Below are 21,500 nucleotides of genomic sequence, written 5' to 3' on the forward strand. Positions count from 1 at the left end.
ATGATGACAGCAGGTGAGTGGGTCCTGCCGAGTGGTCTTCACAGAGGAAGGGTTACATGGGGTCTCCCCTAAATATTGTTATCCGTAATACTTATTAAATCCCCTTGGGTGATAAGGGTGATGTAAAACAGTCCAGTCCCCAGATGGTGAGGAATGAAGAAAAGCATTAAGTGAATCTGGAGCCAAGTAGCAAAAGCTGACTTGGGAAGCAAAGAGATAATCCACATAAAGTGCCAAATTTAAAAGGAGAGGGGAAATACAGGAAAAGCATGAGCCTTTTGCAATGACTGATGCTGAGTTCAGTACAACTGAGGGAACTTATTCAAGCCTCAGAAAATCTCTTCAAATTTGCTTACTGAAACATCTCACACTTTATGTGACTGGTGATGACATTTTCGCCTATTCAGTCCTTTAAAAGTGTTCTTTAACATTGTCTTTTTATTATGGTAAAAATACATAATATAAAGCTTACCATTTTTAGTATTTCTGAGTGTTCAATTTAGTGGCATTAAGAACATTCGCATTGTTGTGCACCCGTCACCACTATCCATTTCCAGAACATTTTTATTATTCCCAAACTGAAAATCTTTTTTTTAGGAATTTGTTTATTTTGTAATTGAAACATACTGATTGCACATATTTATGGGGCTCTGAGTTATATGTTAATAAGCGTATACAATGTGTAATGATCAAATCAGGGTAGTCAGCAAATTCATCACCACAAAGACTTAGTGTTTCTTGGTGATGAAAACATTTGAGCTCCCCATCCCTCCCTTTACTCCCTGGTAACCACTGTTCTACTTTCTGTCACTATGAATTTGACTGTTCTGGTGGGTACCTTATATATGTAAAATAATACAAAATGTGTCCTTTTATGTCTGACATACTTCACCTAGCATAATGCCCTCAAGGTTCACCTATATATAAGAATTTTATTCCATTTTAAGGCTGAGTAAGATTTCATTGTATGGATATACAACATTTTGTTTATCCATTCATTTGTTGATGGACATTTGGGCTGTTTGTACCTTTCACCTATTATAAATAATGCAGCTAAAACATTAGTATACAAATATCTGTTTGAGTCCCTGCTTTCAATTATTTTGGGCATATGAGGGTACTTCAAAAAGGTGGAAAAATAGAGGTGAAAGATAATGCTAATCTTTCCGTGAACTTTTTGAAATACCCTTGTATACCTGGAAGTGAAATTGCTGTATGGTAATTCTATGATTTTTTTTTTTTTGACTGGTAAGGGGATTGTAACCCCTGGCTCAGTGTTGTCTGCACCACGCTCAGCCAGTGAGCGCACTGGCCACCCCTATATAGGATCCGAACCCACGGCCTCTGCGCTATCAGTGCCGCACTCTACCAAGTGAGCCACGGGGCCAGCCCTATGATTTTTTTTTAGGAACTTCCATGTTGTATTCCACAGCAGCTGCACCATTTTGCATTCCCACCAGCAATGCACAGGAGTTTCCATTTCTTCACATTGTCACTAACATTTCCTTTATAAAAAAATAGTAATCATCCTCATGGGTGTGAGGGGGTATCCCATTGTGGTTTTGATTTGCCTTTCCGTAATGATTAGTGATGTTGGGCATTTTTCTCATGTGCTTATTGACTGTATGTCTTCTTTGGAGAAATGCCTATTCAAGTTCTTTGTGAAATTTTAAATAATATTGTTTGGTTTTTGTTGTTGAGTGGTAGGAATTCTTTATGTATTCTGGATGTTCATTCCTTATTATACATATGATTTGTATATATTTTCCCCCATTCTGTGGGTTGTCTTTTCCACTCTCCTTGATGCATAAAGATTTTTAATTTGATGAAATCCAGTTTATCTCATTTTTCTTTTGTTACCTATGATCTTTGTGTCATATCCACAAAATCATTGCCAAATTCAATATTTTGAAGCTTTCCCACTGTTTTCTTCTAAGAGTTTTATATTTAGCTTATATGTTTAGGTCTTTGACACATTTTGAGTTTATTATTCTATGTAGTATAAGGTAAGGGTCTAACTTCATTCTTTGGCCTCTGGATATCCCATTTTCCCCATACCATTTGTTGAAAAGACTGTCCTTTACCCATTGAGTGGTTTTGGCCCACTTGTCAAAAGTAATTGTCCATTTTTTGAAGATTTGTTTGTGGGTCTCTATTTTATTTCACTGGTCTGTCTGCTTTTATGCCAGTACCACATTGTTTTAATTGCAGAGATTCTTTAGCAAGTTTTGAATTTGTAAAGTATGAGTTCTCCAACTGTATTCTTCCTTTTAAAGATTGTTTTGGCTATTTGTGGTTCCTGGAGATTTCACATGAATTTTAGGATAAGCTTTTATATTTCTGAAAAAAACAAGGCATTAGAATTTTCATAGATTTTGCCTTTAAGTCTGTAGATTTTTTTGGAAGTTTTGACATCTTAAAAATATTAAGTCTCGATTCATGAACATGAAATATCTTTTTATTTCTATCTTTAATTTTCTTCAGCAATGTTTTATCATTCTTAGTGTACAAGACTTTCAACTCCTCGGTTAAGTCTAATCCTATGTATTTCATTCTTTTCTAATGCCATTGTAAATTGAATTGTTTTCTTAATTTCCTTTTCATATTACTCATTGTCAGTATATACAAATGCAGCTGATTTTTTAAAGAAAAAATAGGTTAATATACTAAATATATTGTCCTATACCTATTCAATATAAATAAAATAGATGAAGAAAATAAGGGAATTATAAAAAGAGGAATAAAGAGAAAGAAAATAAAATGAATTCAGAGAAGAGATTAGTTCACAGAAAGCCTCATTTTGATTTCCTTGGAGAGGGCCACCAAGTTACCACTATGCTTCCTGGGATTTATGTTAACTATAAGGTCTAAGTTCAAGTCAAATGCAACTATCTCTTCCAAGTAGAAGAAGGGTCCAAGCAGGTTGACTGGATGGATCTTCAGGGATATACAACTAAATCATGAATATAACTTGCTAAGATGCTACCCTTCTTGTTATGGTTGTGGGATTGTTTTTCTCTGCTTGGAGAGAAAAGGAGATGGCTGCTATAGTGGTCATAATAAAGTCAAGAGACAAGATATGTCTTGGTCTTCAGCAGCATCTCATTGGCGGAGAATAGGGAGAAAGTTCTCCTAGTCAGGAATATGGAGCCATTATTTATATGGCCACCTTGGTATGTGTCTCGGTTCAGTGACCCAAGTCATTCAAATCTACAGTTGTCAATCAACTTTGTTATTGATATTTGGTCCTTTTCCCACCAAGAGACATACTGAGCAGCAAACATGGTTCATAAGATATTGGAAGATCTTATTTAAATATAGAAGTAGCACTGCTTGTTTAAATGTGGAATTGGCAAGGTTCATCACTTTTTCATGGTGCCAGAATCAATGAAAACAACTTACGTTCACGAGTCTCAGAGCTGGTTTCCATGCTCTTTTTTTTTTTTAATGTGTTTATAGCTCATAGGGTTCCACATTTCCCACTGCTTTCTACCTTTGTCTTAACCAAGAAAACACAAATTGCCTTGACCACTCTGTGACTGGACCAGCTGCATGCTTTTCCCTACAGGCTTGGACCAAAGCCAGGGCCTGGAACGTACAAAGGAACATTCCAAGGAATTGATAAAGTTGCCCAAAACTGAAAGATCAAACATGTTACTAAGCATGTAGAAACTGGTCACATCTCTTAGCCAAATTCCTTAAACTCTCATATAAACTCCATAAACCAATCCTCTCCTTATGAACATACTAAGGTAGAACATTACTTTCTTCCTGTCCATCATGAGGACATTGCAGCCATCTATATATGTAAGTTCCTCTAATAAATGCTTTGGACTGATCATTCCTGTTTTTAGCACTTCTTTCTCTGTAATCCCAATTGATCCCACCTCAAAGTGGTTTGAAGCAGTCATTGTAGGAACTCCCCAGCCACTGCTTTTGGAGTGACTCTGGCCGTGGGTTAGACTAGATGGAACATAGCTATAAATTTCACACACACCCCCACCCTAGCAATGCTTTCATGTGGTTCTATGAGTTTTGGTATGTTGTGTTTTCATTTTCATTCATCTCTAAGTGTTTTCTAAATTCCCCTGTGACTTCTTCTTTGAACCATTGGTTGTTTAGGAGTATGTTGTTTAACTTCTGAAAATGTGTGAATTTTCCAAGTTCTCTTCTGTTTAAGATTTCTAAATTCACCCATTTGTGGCTGGAAAAGATTGTATATCTGTCTTTTTTAATCTATTGAGATTTAATTTGTGGTCTAAAAGGTGACCTATCCTAGAAAATGTCCCATATGTACTTGAAAAGGATGTGTATTCTCTTGTTGGGTAGAGTGTTTTGCATGTTTGTTAGATCTAATTCGTTTATTGTTTAAGGCCTCTATTTCCTTGTTGATCTTCTGTCTGGTTCTATCCATTACTGAGAGTGGGGTATTGAAATCTCCAACTGTTATTATAGAATTGTTTCTCCCTTCAATTCTGTCAGTTGTTGCTTTGTATATTTTGATGGTCTGTTATTAGGTGTGTAAATGTTTGTAATTGTTATATCTTCTTCCTGTATTTAACCTTTTATTAATATATAATGTCCTTTGTCTCTTGTAAATTTTCTTCATTTAATGTCTATTTTACCTGATATTAGTGTTGAAACCCCTACTCTCTTTTGATTACTAAATGCATGGAATATTTTTTTCCATTTTTTCTCTTTCAGTCTATTTGTATCTTTGGATCCAAAGTGAGTTTCTTGAAGATGGCATATAGCTGAATCATTTTTTAAATCCATTCTGCCAATCTCTGTCTTTTGATTGAAGATTTTAGTTAATTTACATTTAAGTAAATTATTTATGAAGAGGAAATTACTTCTATCATTTTTCTATTTTTTTCCATTTTCCTTATAGCTTTTAATCCCTTATTTCCTGCATTACTGTCTTTTTTCATGTTTGATTTTTTTTTCTAGTGAAATATTTGAATTCCTTTCTTATTTCTTTTTGTATATATTCTATATCTATTTTCTTTTTGGTTACCATGAGGATTAAATTTAATATCCTAAAGTTATAGTACTTTAATGTGAATTTATGCCAGCTTAACTTCAGTAATATACAAAAACTCTATTCCTTTACAACTTTGTCACCACACCTTTCAGTGGTTGATGTCACAAAATTATATCTATTTAAATTGCATGCCCAAAACATAACAAATAGATATTTTTAAATGCATTAGTTTCTTAAATACATAGAAAACAAAATGTGGAGTTACAAATCTAAGCTACAATATTAATAGCTTTTAGACTAATAATTTTTTTAAAAATATGTTTCAAACCATGTAGAAAACAAAAAGTGGACTTAAAAGTGTTGTTACAATAATATTAGCTTTTGTAATTGCCCAAATATTTACTTTTATTAAGATCTTTATTTCTTCACATGGTACCAACTTGCTATCTAGTGTCCTTTCATTTCACCCTGCAGGACTGCCTTGAGCATTTCTTGCACGGCAGGTCTAGTGGTAATAAACTACCTCAACTTCATTTACTAACTGGAGAAGTAAATGAGGTGGTTTAGTTTCTTCCAGGGTAAATGTCAAGGGAGGGACAGCTTTTATTCCTGCCTCCAAATACTCTATTTGTAAATGACTAGCACCAATGTCACAACCTCTATGTCATCTTACTCATGAAATTTTTTTTCACGACAAACTAACTTTGTTGAGTGCCTACCTCAGCATTATGGTAGGAACTATGATAGGTGTTATCACAGTCAATCATCTCAATAATCCTGCATGGTAAGTAGTGTTATTGCTGTTTTAAAGTTGGAGAAATCTATGGTCCTATGAGATTAAGCAACTTGTCCAAAGTTAAACAAATGAGAAGTTAGGAAGCTGGGATTACCACTCTATAATCTTGTTTTTTGTATAGTGTTCTTCACTTTCTGCCTTTGTCAGATATAAGAATAGCTACTCCAGCTCGTTTTTCTTTTCTGTTTGCATGGTAAATCTTTTTCCATCCTTTCACTCTTAGTCTGTGTGAATCTTTATGGGTGAGGTGGGTCTCTTGTAGGCAGCATATAGTTGGGTCCTGCTTTTTGATCCAGTCAGCCAGTCTGTGTCTTTTAATTGGGGAATTTAAGCCTTTTACATTAAGAGTTGTTATTGAAAGGTGTTGATTTATTCCTAGCATTTTATTGGTTGTTTGGTTGTCTTTCTTAGGTGTCTTTTGTTCCTTGCTTTCTGATTTACTGTTTGGTTTCTTTGTTTGTTGGTTCCTTAGGTTGTAGATAGTGTTTTTGTTAGCTTGTTTTCTCTTCATGAATGCCATTTTTATTATACTAGCGGGTTTAGATTTTTCTTGGGTTTTTATGGCAGTGGTAGTTATTTTTCAGGAACCAAACCCAGTACTCCCTTGAGGATTTCTTGTAAGGGTGGTCGGGTGGTAGTGAACTCCCGCAGTTTTTGTTTGTCTGAGAAATATACTATTTGCCCCTCATTTCGGAAGGATAGCCTTGCAGGGTAGAGTATTCTTGGCTGGCAATCTTTGTCTTTTAGTATTCTGAAAATATCATCCCATTCCTTTCTAGCTTTTAGGGTTTGTGATGAAAAGTCTGATGTTAACCTGATTGGGGCTCCCTTATAGGTGATTTGATGCTTCTCTCTTGCAGCTTTTAAGATTCTCTCTTTGTCTCTGAGTTTTGCCAATTTGACTATGACATGTCTTGGAGAAGGCCATTTTGGGTTGAATACGTTTGGAGATCATTGAGCTTCCTGGATCTGAAGATCTGTGATTTTTCCTATACCTGGGAAGTTTTCTGCCACTATTTTGTTGAATATGTTTTCAATGGAATCTCCATTTTCCTCCCCTTCTGGAATACCCATGACTCGGATATTTGAGCGCTTAACGTTGTCTGATATCTCTCTCAGATTTTCTTCCATGTCCTTGATTCTTTCTTCTTTCTTTTTGTCTGCTTGTGTTATTTCAAACAGCCCATCTTCAAGTTCAGAGGTTCTCTCTTCAGCTTCGACAAGCCTGCTGGTTAAACTCTCCGTTGTGTTTTTTATTTCGCTGAATAACTTCTTCAGTTCAGCAAGTTCTGCTACTTTTTTTTTCAGGACATTGATTTCTTTGTACATTTCCTCTTTCAGATCCTGTATACTTTTCCTCATTTCATCATGATGTCTAGCTGTGTTTTCTTGTATCTCATTCAGTTTCCTTATAATTATCACTCGAAATTCCTTGTCAGTCATTTCAAGGGCTTCTTGTTCTATAGGATCTAGAGTTTGAGATTTATTAACTTTTGGTGGTGTACTTTCTTGATTTTTTGTATTTCTGGTATCTTTTTTTTTTGGTGTTTATTCATTGTGGCAGGGGGTTTCACAGTCCACCGGTTTGAGACTAATGACTAACTAGGATGTTGCTGTGGTTGCCAATTTGGTATGGCTCCCTCCGTGACTGCTCAGTTGGCCTCTAGTGCCTTGTGTGTGTGGTTGCCTCGGGTCTTGGGCTTCTCCGGGGAGCCACCTTTCTGGTCAGCTTGGACTCTGCTGGGCTGGTGGATCACGTACCACAGGGTGTGTGATCTCTGTTGAGCTTTCACTTCCTGTGCAGGACTTCTCCCCGTTCGGTGTGCTCTGGCCCAGGCTGTTAGATCGTGCAGTGGCGACCCCACCAGGTGTGTGGTTTCCGTCGAGTCTCCGCCTCCCTGGCCGCACGTCTCCCCCCTCTGTGCACACTGTGCTGGGCTGGGGTGTGTCTTCTGCAACCCTCGTCTGTCAGCTGGGCCTTCAAGACCCTGCTCGGCACCGCCTCGCCCAGGAAGTCTACCAGGTTTCTGCTAGGCACAGACGACCGGTTGCTCTGGGTGCCTTTGTAGCACTGTGTAGATCTTTCTCAGGACTTGTTCACCTTTGTATCCCCCCGGTATAAACCGAGTGTAGCGCCCGCCTGCAGCCTGCTCTCTGGCAGGTTCAAGTGGACCTGGGAACTCTCCTACCACACTATTCCCAACCAGAAATTCGTTAGGCTTTTTTCCAAACTGGTGGCCACAGAGATGGTATCTGCCTCCCAGTAACAGGAAGTTTACCGGGGGCCGGAGTCCAGGGTGTGGTGGAGTGACAGTCGGCCCGCCCGTACTTCCTTGCCCTCCCGACAGTGGCTGCGGATGCCCCATGCCACCAGCCCCGCCAGAGAACCACAGAGGGAGTGGGAGGGGAGGCCGGCCCGCAGGCTCTGGAAAGCCCTGCACCAGGCCAAGCAAGCATGAAGGCTCAGTGATGGCTGAGCCGGGCGGGGCTGCTAGCACCTGGGAAAATGGAGGCAGCCCCGGGCGGTGAGTGGCCTGGTGGTGCAGGCGGGAGCCAGGTGGGCATCTGCCCCCTGAACTGAGCTGTGCCCGGGGTCACTCACAGTGCTGTGCCAGGTCGGGCGCTCACTCTCTGTCTCTGGTTTGTTGCCTTCCCTGTTCTCGGCCGCTGCCGCCTCGGGCTGTTCAGTCGCGGCGCGGCTCGGGCGCTCCTAGGAATCTTCTTTAATGCCGGCCTGAAACCTCGAATCCTGAATAGGGCAGCTGGCTGCCTTCAGCGCGGCCCCGGCCTCCGGGATCCTGGCTGCATCCACAGCAGCCCTGGCACCGTGTTCCCTGTTTCGAGACTCGCTTTTGCAGCTAAGAAACAGTTCTTTTCCTGCTCCACACTTCAAAGCTGTTGCTTGTAAGTGAGGCAGCCTCTCCTGCCGGGGGCAAAGTGGCGGTCACCCCCCATGACCGGCCAGCAGCTGCGGTCCTCCCTTAAGAGATGGCGAGAGGAAGGTCCACAAGTTTCCCGGCTGCCTGAGGCCCAGTGGCCGCCTTTTCCACCTCAGCTACTCCGCGCCAGCCGCCGCAGCCACCGCCATCTTCATCTCTCTCTGCCTTGCATTATAGTATTTGTGTATTTTTACCATTACCTGTACTAGGTTGCAAGTTTCTTAAATAAAGGAATAATGTCATATTGGAAAAAAACACTACATCAACTTTTGTTTATCTAGGAATGTCTTAATTTCTTATTCTTGAAAGTGTTGCCAGAGACAGGACTCCTGTTTAACAGTTTTATACTTTAAGTACTTTGAATATATTAGTCCACTGCCTTCTGGTATCCAAAGTTTCTAATGAGAAATCTGCTGATCACCTTCTTGAGTATGCTTTTAATGTGACAACTGGCTTCTTTCTTGCTGCTTTCACTATTCTGTCTGATTTTTTTCTGGTTTTGTTTTTGTATTGAAACAAATGATTATACATATTTTGGGGGTATAGAGTTGACTATTAGTATTTTTGTACATAATATCTGGTGATCAAATCAGAATAGCTGGAATATTCATCACTCCAAAAAGTACTCATTCTTTGGGCTCTTTAACCAATTTTTCCCTAACTACTGTCCACCTCCCACTTTCCCCTCTCTAATAACTACAGTTCTCTTCCCTCCTTCTGAAAGTTCAATGTATTATTGTGTTTGCTGTATCTTTTTTGTTTCTTTGTTTGATTGTTTCTATTTACTCATTCATTTATTCATTTATTTTTTAGCTCCCACTTATGAGTGAGAACATGTAGTATTTCTCTTTCTGTGCCTGGCCTATTATACTTAACATTTTTTTAAAAAATTTTTTCATTTAGTTCTGCTCTGATCTTAATTATTTCTTTCTGCCTACTAATTTTGGGGTTGGATTGTTCCTGCTTTCTAGTTCTTTGAGGTGTAGTATCAGGTTGTTTGTATGAAATTTCCATTCTTTTGATGTAAGCATTCTTGAAATAAACTTCCCTTTTAGTACTGCTTTTGCAGTATGCCGTAAGTTTTGGTATGATATTTCTTTATTTTCATTAGTTCAAAGACATTTTTTGATTTCCTGTTTAATTTCTTCTTTGACCTATGTTGTTTAGTTTCCATGTATTTGTATAATTTCCAAAGTTTTGCTTGTTATTGATTTCTAATTTTAATCCATTGTGATCTGAAAAGATACTTGAAATGATTTCATTTTTAAAAATTTGTTGAGGATTGATTTGTTGCCTAATATGTGGCCTAGCCTGGAGAATGTTCCTTGTGCTGATGAGAAGAATGTATATTTTGTATTTGTTGGATGAAATTTTGTATAGATATCTGTCTAATCCAGTTGGTCTAAAGTTTAGTTTAAATTCTGTGTTTCTTGTGATTTGTTGCCTAGATGATCTGTAAAGTGATGAGAGGGGTGTTTAGGTCCCCACCTATCATTTTGTTAGGGGTCTGTCTTTCTCTTTAGGTATAATAGTGTTTGCTTTATGTGTCTGGGTGCTCCAATGTTGGATGCATACATATTTATGGTTGTTATATCCTCTTGCTTGACAGATCCCTTTATCATTCTATAATGCCCTTCTTTGTCTCTTTTTATAGTTTTTGGTTTAAAGTCTATTTTATGCACTATAATAATAGCTATTCCTGCTCATTTTTGGTTTCTAATTCCATGTTATATCTTTTTCCATCCCTTCAGTATTAGTCTGTGTGAGTCTTTATGGGTAAGGTGAGTTTCTTGTAAACACCCAATCCCCAACTCCACCAGCTGACTGAGTTGTATATACCTGAGCCCCTAAGTTGGAAAGACAGTTCATTAGCCTCTACCATGACAAATATGCCCTTGGGCCGGGGAAAATAAGATGCATTCACCCCTTTCAGAGAGGTGGACTGGTGACTCCACCCTGAATGGTCCCACTCAGCAACTTTGCCAACAGACTCAGAAGTAAACGAACCAGCTCCATCACCACCCCACAGGTGCCTAGACCAGATGCCCCAAAGCACACTGGCCCAGGCAGCCCTGCACAGCCCCCACAGGCAGCCAGACTGGATGCCCTGACATGTGCCAGTCTATGTGGCCCTGCCCAGCACCCACAGGTGGCTAGAGCAAGCACCCCATCACTCATCCATGCAGTGGTACTGCCCACTGCCCACAAGTGGAGGAACAGGTGTTCCATTGAGGGCTCACACAGTAGTCCCATCCACTCCCTGGAAGCAGCTCAGCAGCCCTGCCCATCACAGTCCAGCATCTGAACCACAAAGAAAAGCACAACCTCACAGCCATCACCATGGCCATCCCCTGATGCCAGAGCACTACCACTGCTACCCTTTTCCCTGTGGAGAAGATGGTCCCATTTCTCACCAACACCCAGCCCAGAGTTTTCTCCCTGCTTTTCCCTCTTTCCTCCTTCCTGCTAAAACATAGAAACACCTGGATCTGGGTGAGGTGGAGCTGGTGGTGCCTGGTCTGGGTGGGACATAGGGGTGCAACAGTTCAGCAGGACTAGAGTTGGCTTCCCAAGCTGCAGAACAGAGCTCAGGCTTCCAGCTGCTGGGATCAGGGAGTTGCAGACTCTCCTGTGAGTGCACTAGATGGAGGGTGGAGCCTTAAGGCTGGGAAGCACTGTGACTACTGGCACCTGGGCAGGGTGTGCTCCCATAACAGCTCTGGTCTCAAGCTGGCACTGATCTGTATTGGCTTGGGTCCTGAGTGTAGGGTGTGGGGAGTGCACCATCTGTGCAAAAGATCTTGGGTGCTACTTTTGTAGGGTGCTGTCCATACTTGGGTCCATACTTGACCTGCCAAAGTATTTGTGGGACTATGTGGTGAAGATGGAGGCTGGTGTGGGTCCTCCTTTTTGGGTGCACCTACCTTTTTGTTGCCAAGGAAACTCTTCCTGCACTGATTCCAGTATTGGAGAGGTGGTGGCTGCAGCCATGTGCTTCTCTCTCTTCTCTATGATATACTTCTGGGTTTTTGTTCTTCATAGCAACCTCATCAGTCTCCTGTTGTACTCCCACACTCCCGAAGAGATGCTCTTGTCAGTTTTTATCTGTCTGTTAGTTGCTCTGGTCCCTTCCTGTGGGAAGAATGTGCCCCATGCACCTCTAGTCTGTCATCTTCCCACCACCTCCTCAAGATCCTTTGTCTTTGGCTTTTGACAATTTGATTATAACATGTGTTGGTGTGGGTCTTTTTGTGTTCTTCTTATTTTTGAGTTCATTAAGATTCTTGTATGTTTATATTCATCAAACTTGGGAAGTTTTTAGCCACTGTTTTTTGAAATATTCTCTCTGCTCATTTCTCTCTCTCTTCTTCTCCTTGAATAACCACAATGTGTACTTTGCTCCATTTTATGGTATACTACAAGCCCCTTAGGCTCTATTCATTTTTCTGCAATCTTTTTTATTTCTGTTTTTCAGACTCAATAATTTCCATTGTTCTATATTCAAGTTTACTTATTCTTACTTCTTCCTATTCAAGTCTGCATTTCAACCTCTCTAGTGAATTTTTAATTTCATTTATTATGCTTTTCAGCTCCAGAATTTCTTTTTTTTGGGGGGGGGTCCTATCTCTGTATTGATATTTCCACTTCATTTGTACATCATTTTCTTGACTCTCTTCACATCTTACTTTAGTTCTTTAAGCATCTTTGACACAGTTGTTTTAAAGCCTTTGTTTAACAGAGCTGCCATTTGTCTTTTTCAGAAGAGTTTCGGCTTATTTATGAGTTTCTTTTGCACGGGCCATATGTTTTTGTTTCTTTGTGTTGTGTGCTTGTGAGTTTTTCTTAAAAACTGGAAATTTGACTCTAAAAATATGGTAACTCTGGAAATTATATTCTAGTCATTCTCTTCACTTTGCTGGGTTTTGGTTATCTTTTGTTTGTTGCTTTTATTTTTGCGTTGTGTAGGCTGTCTGTGTGCTTAGGATCAGCCAGAAGTTGTAAACTTAAGGTCTTTGACATCCTTTCTGAGCCCATGCCTCTGCCTGAGCATGTGCAGTCACTTTCTAGTTTCCTTTGTGTATGTAGCTATTTTTTAATGTCCTAATCATTAGTGCGCAGATTCCAAGTAGGAAAAAAAGTTAGAAAAATTAAAGGGAGTGTGGGAAGGATGCTAGCCCTTTAAATCCCCTGGAAGTCACGTCAGCCAGAATGGGGGCTGCAGGAGACTGCCATGCCAAGAGTCTAGGGGAATGAATAGTATGTAATCAATGTAAATCAATTGTTAATTTAAATTCATAGTTTTTTCTCTGGCTACCTAGGCTATGTGTGCCTTAAAGCAAATGAAAAGAAGGGTTTGGCAAACTGCTACAACACCATTCATAGCAGTCTCCTGCTTGTGGAGGTAGAGAAAGGCTTTGCTTCTGGTTAAGCCTTACTGTGGAACAAGGCATACACATGGCTGTTCAGATTGAACACTGCAAAAATATCCATGGTGGCCACATACATCCCTTGCAGTTTCTGACTAATGAGGGGAGCATCTCTTATTCTAATATTTGCCAAATTGAGTGGGCTCTGAAATTTTATTTCTTACTTCTTCAGCCCCAACATCATTATCCCCAACATCATTACAACTGAATTAGGGAACTTGTTATCCCAATGTATTATAATAGGTCCAACAGCCATAATTTTGTAGCCCTCTAGAAAAGTTCTTGGTAAGACTCTTAGAAGCATGGCCTGGAGGACTGCAGATCTTTCATCCCATCCACAGTTGTTCAGTGGAATAGATGACTTGGGTCTTTACTTAAGGCAACTCTCATAATTAGGTAAAGTCGAGAATTGGATACTGTCCTCAATTTGATGCCTTGCTGGAATACATGACTGCTCGGGAAATAATGATCATGTATGCCAGATTATGGGGAGTCTCTGAGCCCCAGATTGAGCTGTATGTGAACAAATACTTGAACTCACTGGAACTGGAGTCTCATGCTGACAGGCTTATCAGCACCTACAGGTGAGTCACTATACTGCTGCTCTTTTTTGTTGATGCTGCTAATGTTGAGGTGATTCCCTATGTTCCTGAGGTTTGAAATGAATACCCACAGGTCCACCTAAGCCCCTCTGTCACACATTTGTCTAACTGTGAAACTATCTAATGTCCTGCTAGGTTTCAGGTGCCAGGAGTAATAGGGCACATCAATGTAGTTCTACATCTTCCCTTTGCACAGATGAAAACTCATATCCGAGTTCTATTGAACTGTTGCCTCTTTACCTCAAAAGGGATCATCTTCATTTTCCTAGTGTCCCTCTGGTACTTTGTCCCCTAAGTAAAAAGGAATGTAGGCCCTTTTAATTGTGGTGGGCTTTATGTCCCTGGGAAACCATGACACCCTTAGAATGAGTAAGTGTATGCTGCTGATAATGCTGCCAAAACCAGTTACATAAAAGCTGCTCCTTTCCATCTCAAATTAAAATGAGTTGATATGGACACCTGTACTCAGACCTGCTACTTTGTCAAAGACACAATTGGCATTGTGTGTGTCCATCTTAAGTGTTTGCTGGGACTCCGAGCATTTGGGATATTTCTGTCCTATGAGTAACTATTAAGTATAGCCTCCTCTTCTCCCACTTTGTTTCTCCTTCTTTTGTTTCTCCCTGGCCATGAAGTGGAGGAAACAAACGAAGGCTAAGCACTGTTATTGCCCTAATGGGAAAGCCCTCAGTTATCTTCCTGGATGAGCCATCAACTGGCATGGACCCAGAAGCCCGACGCCTGCTCTGGAACACAGTGACGCAGACACGTGATGGTGGAAAAGCCATCATTATATCTTCCCACAGGTATGGCTTGGTGGAAGGCTTGGGTGTGGGTTAGCAGGAGCTGTAGGGGCTGTAAGAGGAAGTTATCTGGGGCCATAAATATTGGACAATGAACTTTCCAAAGTATGTGAGTTCATTAGGAATTAGGATTCATGTTAATCTTAATGTATGGAATAACCAAGAGTCCTCATGGAGTTATGAAATCAAGAGTGATTTTCTATTTCCCAACTATGAGCTTTATGATTGGCAAATGCAACATCTGACTGAAAATAAAATCACAAAATCCTGACTCTGACTGAACTATACAATGTCCTCTGAAGGAGAACTTTTTAACCTTGAGTCATTCTGCTCTCTTTTATTTTTTTGCAAGTATGGAGGAATGTGATGCCCTCTGCACCAGGCTGGCCATCATGGTACAGGGGAAGCTCATGTGCCTTGGCAGCCCTCAGCACCTCAAGAACAAGTTTGGCAATATTTACACTCTGAAGGTCAAGGTCAAGACTGAGGATAAATTAGAGGATCTTAAAATTTTCATTACATTTATATTTCCAGGTAAATTTAGTTGTTTTAACTTTGTTAGAAATGTGCCAAATCATATTTGTTGATCTCACAATCCATATGATCTATGTCTTCAATACCAGTTTCCTGGGAGTTACTGATACCTACTGACCCTCCACACTGTTCCTTTTGTGATATGTTACTATAAACCTCTTGTGCCAGAAAATGCTAAGTAGTTTCACCAAAAAACACAGAAGTTCTCACAAGCTCTTGCATCACCTAATAAGGCAATTTTATATTCGTGCTATTCATATACATTATATCTCTAAAGTCATATTTTGAGCATAATTCTCAATTTATTTTTACATATTATCCATGCAAAGTTTTAAGGTATTTTTCCTAACCCTAAGCATGTAACACTGCTCTTTCACTGTCTCCACTAGGATATAGTACCAAAATGCAAAGAAGAATCAGTGAGTGTTTCCCTCCTTCTCGAGTAGTTCCACTTCTGAGTGCTAAATTCAATAAGCACCTCTCTGCCTACATGGCACAGTACCAGAGACAGAAACTATTTTTCTGTCCCTTACCTCTCCTTCCTAAACATAAAGCACAGGCATAACAAGGATTTTAGTAATTATGATTTTTTTTTATCTTTGTTTCCACATTACTAGACTGAGCAAAATATCCCAGAAGTTCCCATTCTGTGTCAGGCTGAAGAGTTGGAAGTTTATCTTCTAGGCAATGGAAAATAATATTAGTGATTACATAGTAGTAAAGGAGATTGGAAAATAGATTTAAAAGATAGTGGTAGAGCAGATGAGGAGAACCATATTTGTGGAAACCTAACCACCTCACTATTGGTCATACTGATTGTGATGTGCCTGTGACACGTGCGGATGGATACATGCAATAAGAAGTTGAATATTTACTTATGCATTTATTCAGCAAATGTTTTTGAGTACTTATTGCATCAGAATTCTATTTGATGTGGTGCCTAAATCACCCCAAAGAGAAGCTATGACCAGAAAATCTCATTTACTCTGAGCTGTCCTAGCAACTTGCTCTACTTGAAGGAAGGACACCAAACACTGACCTATCCTGGAAGACCTGGACACAAAAGCTTTAATGGGAATGTGGGTTTGAGACACATTCTCAACTGTGCAGTGGTTGTTGCCTGGTCCTCCCTTATATTATTCTTGAGCAAATAGCTATTCAAATACGACAGAATAAAAAAGGAACTCATCATTTCTATTTATCATATTACTGGAAGTCCTAGCCAGAGCATTAGATAAGAGAAAGAAATTAAAGGCATCCAAATTGGAAATAAATAAGTTAAATTTCTCCTGTTTTCAGACAACACGATCTTATATACACAAAACCCTAAACTATACCAAAAAACTGTTGGACTATAAAACAAATTCAGTAAGGTTTTAGGACACAAAATCAACATTTAAAATGGTAGTATTTCTATTCAATAACTACCTATCCAAAGAGGAAATCAAGAGGGGGGGGGAACATTTACAATAGCATGGTAAGAAAATACTTAGAAATAAATTTAACCATGAGGTAAAAACATATCCATTGAAAACTATAAAACACTGATGAAAGAAATTGAAGAAGACACAAATAAACAAAAAGATATACCATGTGCATGGATCAGAAAAAGTAATATGGTTAAAATGTTCATATTACCCAAAGTGACTGACAGACTCAATACAATTCCTATAAAAATTCTAATGACATTTTTCATGGAAATAGAAAAAATCCCAAAATTTGTATGGAACCATGAAAGGTCACAAATGGCCAAAGAAATCTTGAGCACAAATAACAAAGGTGGAGGCATCACACTACCTGACTTCAAAACATACTACAAAGCTATAGTGACCAAAAGAGCATGCTACTGCATAAAAATAGACACACAAAACAATGAAACAGAATAGAGAGCCCCAGAAGTAACTCCACACATTTACAGTTATTGATCTTCAACAAAGATGCCGAGAACACTCAACAGGGACAGAACAGTCTCTTCCATAAACACTGTTGGGAGATGGGATATCAACATTCAGAAGAATGAAATTAACTAAAGATAGACTAAGGACTTAAATGTAAGTCTTGAAACTGTAAAGCTACTGAAAGAAAACACAGGGGAAAAGCTCCATAAGAACAGTCTGAGCAATGGTTTTTTTTTTTGTTTTTTTTTTTTTGGATATTAACCTAAAAGCAAAGGCAACAAATGCAAAAATAAACAAATAGGTTTACATTGAACTCAAAAACTTCTGTGCAGCCAAGGAAAGAATCAACAGAGTGAAGAGACAACCTACAGAATGGGAGAAGATATTTGCAAACCATACATCTGGTAAGGGGTCAATATCCAAAATATATAATGAACTCAACTCAATAGCAAGAAAGCAAATAACCTGATTTTTAAAATGGGCAAAGAATCCGAATAGACATTTTTCAGAAAAAGACATACAAATGGCCAAGGTATATGTGAAAAAATGCTCAACATCATGAATTATCAGGGAAATGTGATTTAAAACCACAATGAGATGCCTCACACCTCTTAGAATGGCTATGATGAAAAAGACGAAAGATAGCCAGTGTTGGAGGATATGGAGAAGAGGGAACCCTGTACACTGCTGGTGGGAGCATGAACTAGTACAGCCATTATGGAAAACACTATGGAGTTTCCTCAAAAAGTTAAAAACTAAAAGCATTGCTATATAATCCAGCAATCCTACTCCTATGAATATATCCAAAGGAAATAAAGTCAGTATGTTGATGAGATGTCTTCAATCCATGTTCATCACAGCATTACACACAATACCAAAAAGTAGAAACAATCTCAGCGTCTGTCAATAAAAGGATGGATAAAGAAAATGTGGCATATACACACAATGGAATACTATTCAGTCTTTAAGAAGAAGAAAATCCTGTCATTTGTAACAACGTGGATTCTGGAGGACATTATGTTAAGTGAAATAAGCCAGGCAGAGAAATACAAATTCACACAGTCTCACTAATATGTGGAATTTTTTAAAAGTTGATCTCATAGAAGAAAAGAGTAGAATTGTAGTTACTGGGGGAGGGGGGAGGATGGGAAGATGTTGGTCAAAAGATACAAAATTTAGTTAGATAGAAAGAATAAGTTCAGAAGGTCTATTGTACAATATGGTTACTATACTTAATAACAATGTATTGTGTTCTTGAAAATTGCTGAGAGAATAGATTTTGTGTTCTCATCACACAAAAAAACCAAGTATCTGAGCTAATACATATGTTAATTAGCTTGAATTAGCCATTCCACAATGTATACATATTTCAGAACAACTTGTTTTACACAATAAGTATATACAATTTTTATTTGCCAATTAAATAAATGAATAAAACAAACCAGAAAAAAAGAAGAAGAAGAAGAGATTCCTACAATAACAATGAAGGTTTGGGTTATTTTTATGGGATATAAAGGCTTAGAAGTCACACATGAAAATGAATGGGTTACTATTACTTAACCTGGGTGGGGTGGTTTCATCAGTGCTTGTTTTGAATAATTCATTAAGCTCTATGTTTGAAATATTTCACAATAAAAGAGTTTTCCCTGATCATGGAGAGAATATATGCATTAAGATTAATATTAAGAAAATATACAAACCATTGTAAATATGTTTTTCTTTAAAGCATTTTTACCCCATGTTGTTTCCATTTGCAATAATTTGCAACTATACATTTATACATTTAAACACATCTGTTTGTTCTAAATTAGGGATGGATATCACCCTCTTCTCTCTCATTCCAGTGGATTATTACCTGTAAAAGAAACAAGAACACATGGCCTGACTTGAGTGATTTATAAGTGTGATTTCCTCTTTCACATGACAGAGAGATTGCATAATCATGACAGTAGTGAGGGAGTCTTGTTCTGCTCTCCTCCCCACCAAACACACTCCACAGATGTTCCTCAACTTATCATGGGGTTATGTCCTGATAAACCCAGCTTAAGTTGGAAAGGCATTTAATACACCTAACCTACCAAACATCATAGCTTAGACCAGCCTACCTTAAATATGCTGACATTTGCACTAAATTTATAGGTATTAAGTTATTTAATTCTCTTTAAACCACTATAAGGAATGTAGCACATTTAGGAGCTTTAACCCAGTACCACATAGCTAGTGGGTGGCAATAGTAGGACCCTAGCCGGGCTCTCTAATTTCAAGTGATTTCAACACTAAGGTAAAGGACTTAGAAATCATAGTATAGATCACTCTAAGGATAATTATTTTAAGATTTTAATACTATTTTAGTATTTTCTTAGCTCAAGAGGAATAATTTTGTTCTCCCAAATATTTTCTCTGAGGCATAAAATAATACCAAATGCCTCAAAAAAAAAAAAAAATAAGACAACCTACAGAATGGTAGAAAATATTTGCAAACAATACATCTGCCAAAGGATTAATATCCAGAATACACAAGAAACACAAACAACAGTAAAAAAACAAATAATTCACTTTAAAAATAGGCAAAGGAGCTGAATAGACATTTCTCAATGGAAGACATACAAATGGCCAATAGGTACATGAAAAAATGCTCAGTATCACCAATCATCAGAGAAATGTAAATCAAAACCACATTGAGATATCAGCTCACCCCAATTAGACTGGCTATTTTCAAAAAGGCAGAGACAAACAAATGCTGGTGAGGATGCAGGGGAAGGGGAACTCTTCTACACTGTTGGTGGGACTGTTAATTAGTACAGCCTTTATGGAAAACAGTATGGAGTTTTCTCAAACAACTACAGATAGAACTACCATACTACGATCTAGCAATTCCACTGCTGGGTATATACCCAAAGGAATGGAAATCATCATGTTTAAGGGATAGTTGCACTCCCATGTTTATCACAGCTCTATTTACAATAGCCAAGAGTTGGAAACAACCTAAATGTCCATTGACAGATGATTTGGTAAAGAAAATGTGGTATGTGTACAAAACGCAATACTACACAGACATAAAAAAGAATGATATTCTGCCATTTTCAGCAACATGGGTGAGCTTAGAGAAAATTATGTTAAGTGAAGTAACCCAGGCACAGAAAAAAGAACAATAATAGCACATTAGGCTACAATTTTGGGCAGAATTATGTAACACAAAGCCTATTGAATAACAGTAAAAATTGAAGTGTTATTATAATACAAAATAAAAATAATAAAATTAAATATCAAAATTCAAAAATTAAAGTATAGTTTCTACTTGAATCAAAAAAGCAGAAGTCAAACCATCATAATTCGGGGACCATCTGTACATGCACACACACCCAACCTGGAAGAAAACTATTCCCTTTATGTTTAGGAATAAAGTCTTGTGGTAACATTAGAATTTTGTAAAGCTCAAGTTTTTTACGTTGGGCACAAGAGTTGACAATTTATTATTCCTAAAAGCCTGCCCTCAATAATTGCTATGAACTCTACATAATAAAACTATTTCATCAGGAGTAAATCTGCTGAAAGCATTAACCATGTCGTGTATACCAAACAGAGTGGTTATTGGCTCATATGCCCTTTTGTATTAAGCCCATCTATTCACCCCTGCACTATATATAATTAAGCAGATGTAGCAATATTTTAGCAATTTTAAGTGAAATCTGTGAGATTATTCACCTATCCTATTTTCTTTTCTTAGGCAGTGTCTTAAAGCATGAAAATCAAGGGATCCTTAACTATTACATTCCCAGCAAGGACAATAGCTGGGCAAAGGTGATAGTAGAAACCATGCCTTTCAATGATGGGAAGTGTTACGGATTCAGGCATGCATACGGCAGCCTGACATTGTGGGAGGAGCAGAGCCTTTTGGTTACTTTTCAAACAGCCCTAGAGTTTGATTGCTTTGATTTCTGCCCCTAAATCCCATTACTATCCATGTCCATCAAGAGAATGGGGACAGAGAACTGCGTCCTCCCGGTTTCTCAATGATCTATTCCTTCCACTTTCTCATGTCCCCTTCAGAGCCTTTTGTCCTCCAACATAAACTTCACAGGAGTTGGGGAAGTGGATAAGAGGTTCATCTGGGTTGGGACTGAAGGGGAGATTGCAATAACTGTGCTTTTTTCTGTTGTTAAAGGTGTTTGGCATTTTGGAGAAAGCTAAAGAGCAATTTGATTTAGAAGATTATTCCGTCAGTCAGATAACACTGGAGCAAGTCTTCCTGACCTTTGTTAACCCAGATAATCAGCCAAATAATTAGGAAAAAACAGTGCTATGAGATTATCATTTGGAACCAGTGATCCCTATGTCTCTCTCAGCCTAGATACATAGCGGGGCTTTCCTATGTGTGTATGTCTTGGTGTAAATATATTTAAGTAATAAAGATTTCCCCAAAGGAGAAAGTTTGTCTCCTTTGCAGATTTAGAAGAGTTGCCTGTGTATCCAGCATGTGCAAATGTAAAAACATTTGCTGAGATCCCTGTTTTCTG

General features: G+C 38.6%; 1 protein-coding gene across 1 annotated transcript in view; it reads left to right on the forward strand.

Annotated features, from left to right (window-relative positions):
- LOC134381046 (phospholipid-transporting ATPase ABCA3-like) overlaps positions 1-21,271 on the forward strand; it is a 121,070-nt gene extending 99,799 nt beyond the window's left edge. Inside the window, exons 26-30 of the mRNA XM_063101133.1 lie at positions 13,543-13,730; positions 14,384-14,554; positions 14,904-15,085; positions 20,711-20,784; positions 21,149-21,271. Of these exons, the coding sequence (XP_062957203.1) occupies positions 13,543-13,730; positions 14,384-14,554; positions 14,904-15,085; positions 20,711-20,784; positions 21,149-21,271 (738 nt within the window). The remainder of the gene's footprint in view (positions 1-13,542; positions 13,731-14,383; positions 14,555-14,903; positions 15,086-20,710; positions 20,785-21,148) is intronic.
- The last annotated feature ends 229 nt before the right edge of the window (positions 21,272-21,500 follow it).

Source organism: Cynocephalus volans, chromosome 6 (genome assembly GCF_027409185.1).
Source record: "Cynocephalus volans isolate mCynVol1 chromosome 6, mCynVol1.pri, whole genome shotgun sequence".
NCBI lineage: Eukaryota > Metazoa > Chordata > Mammalia > Dermoptera > Cynocephalidae > Cynocephalus > Cynocephalus volans.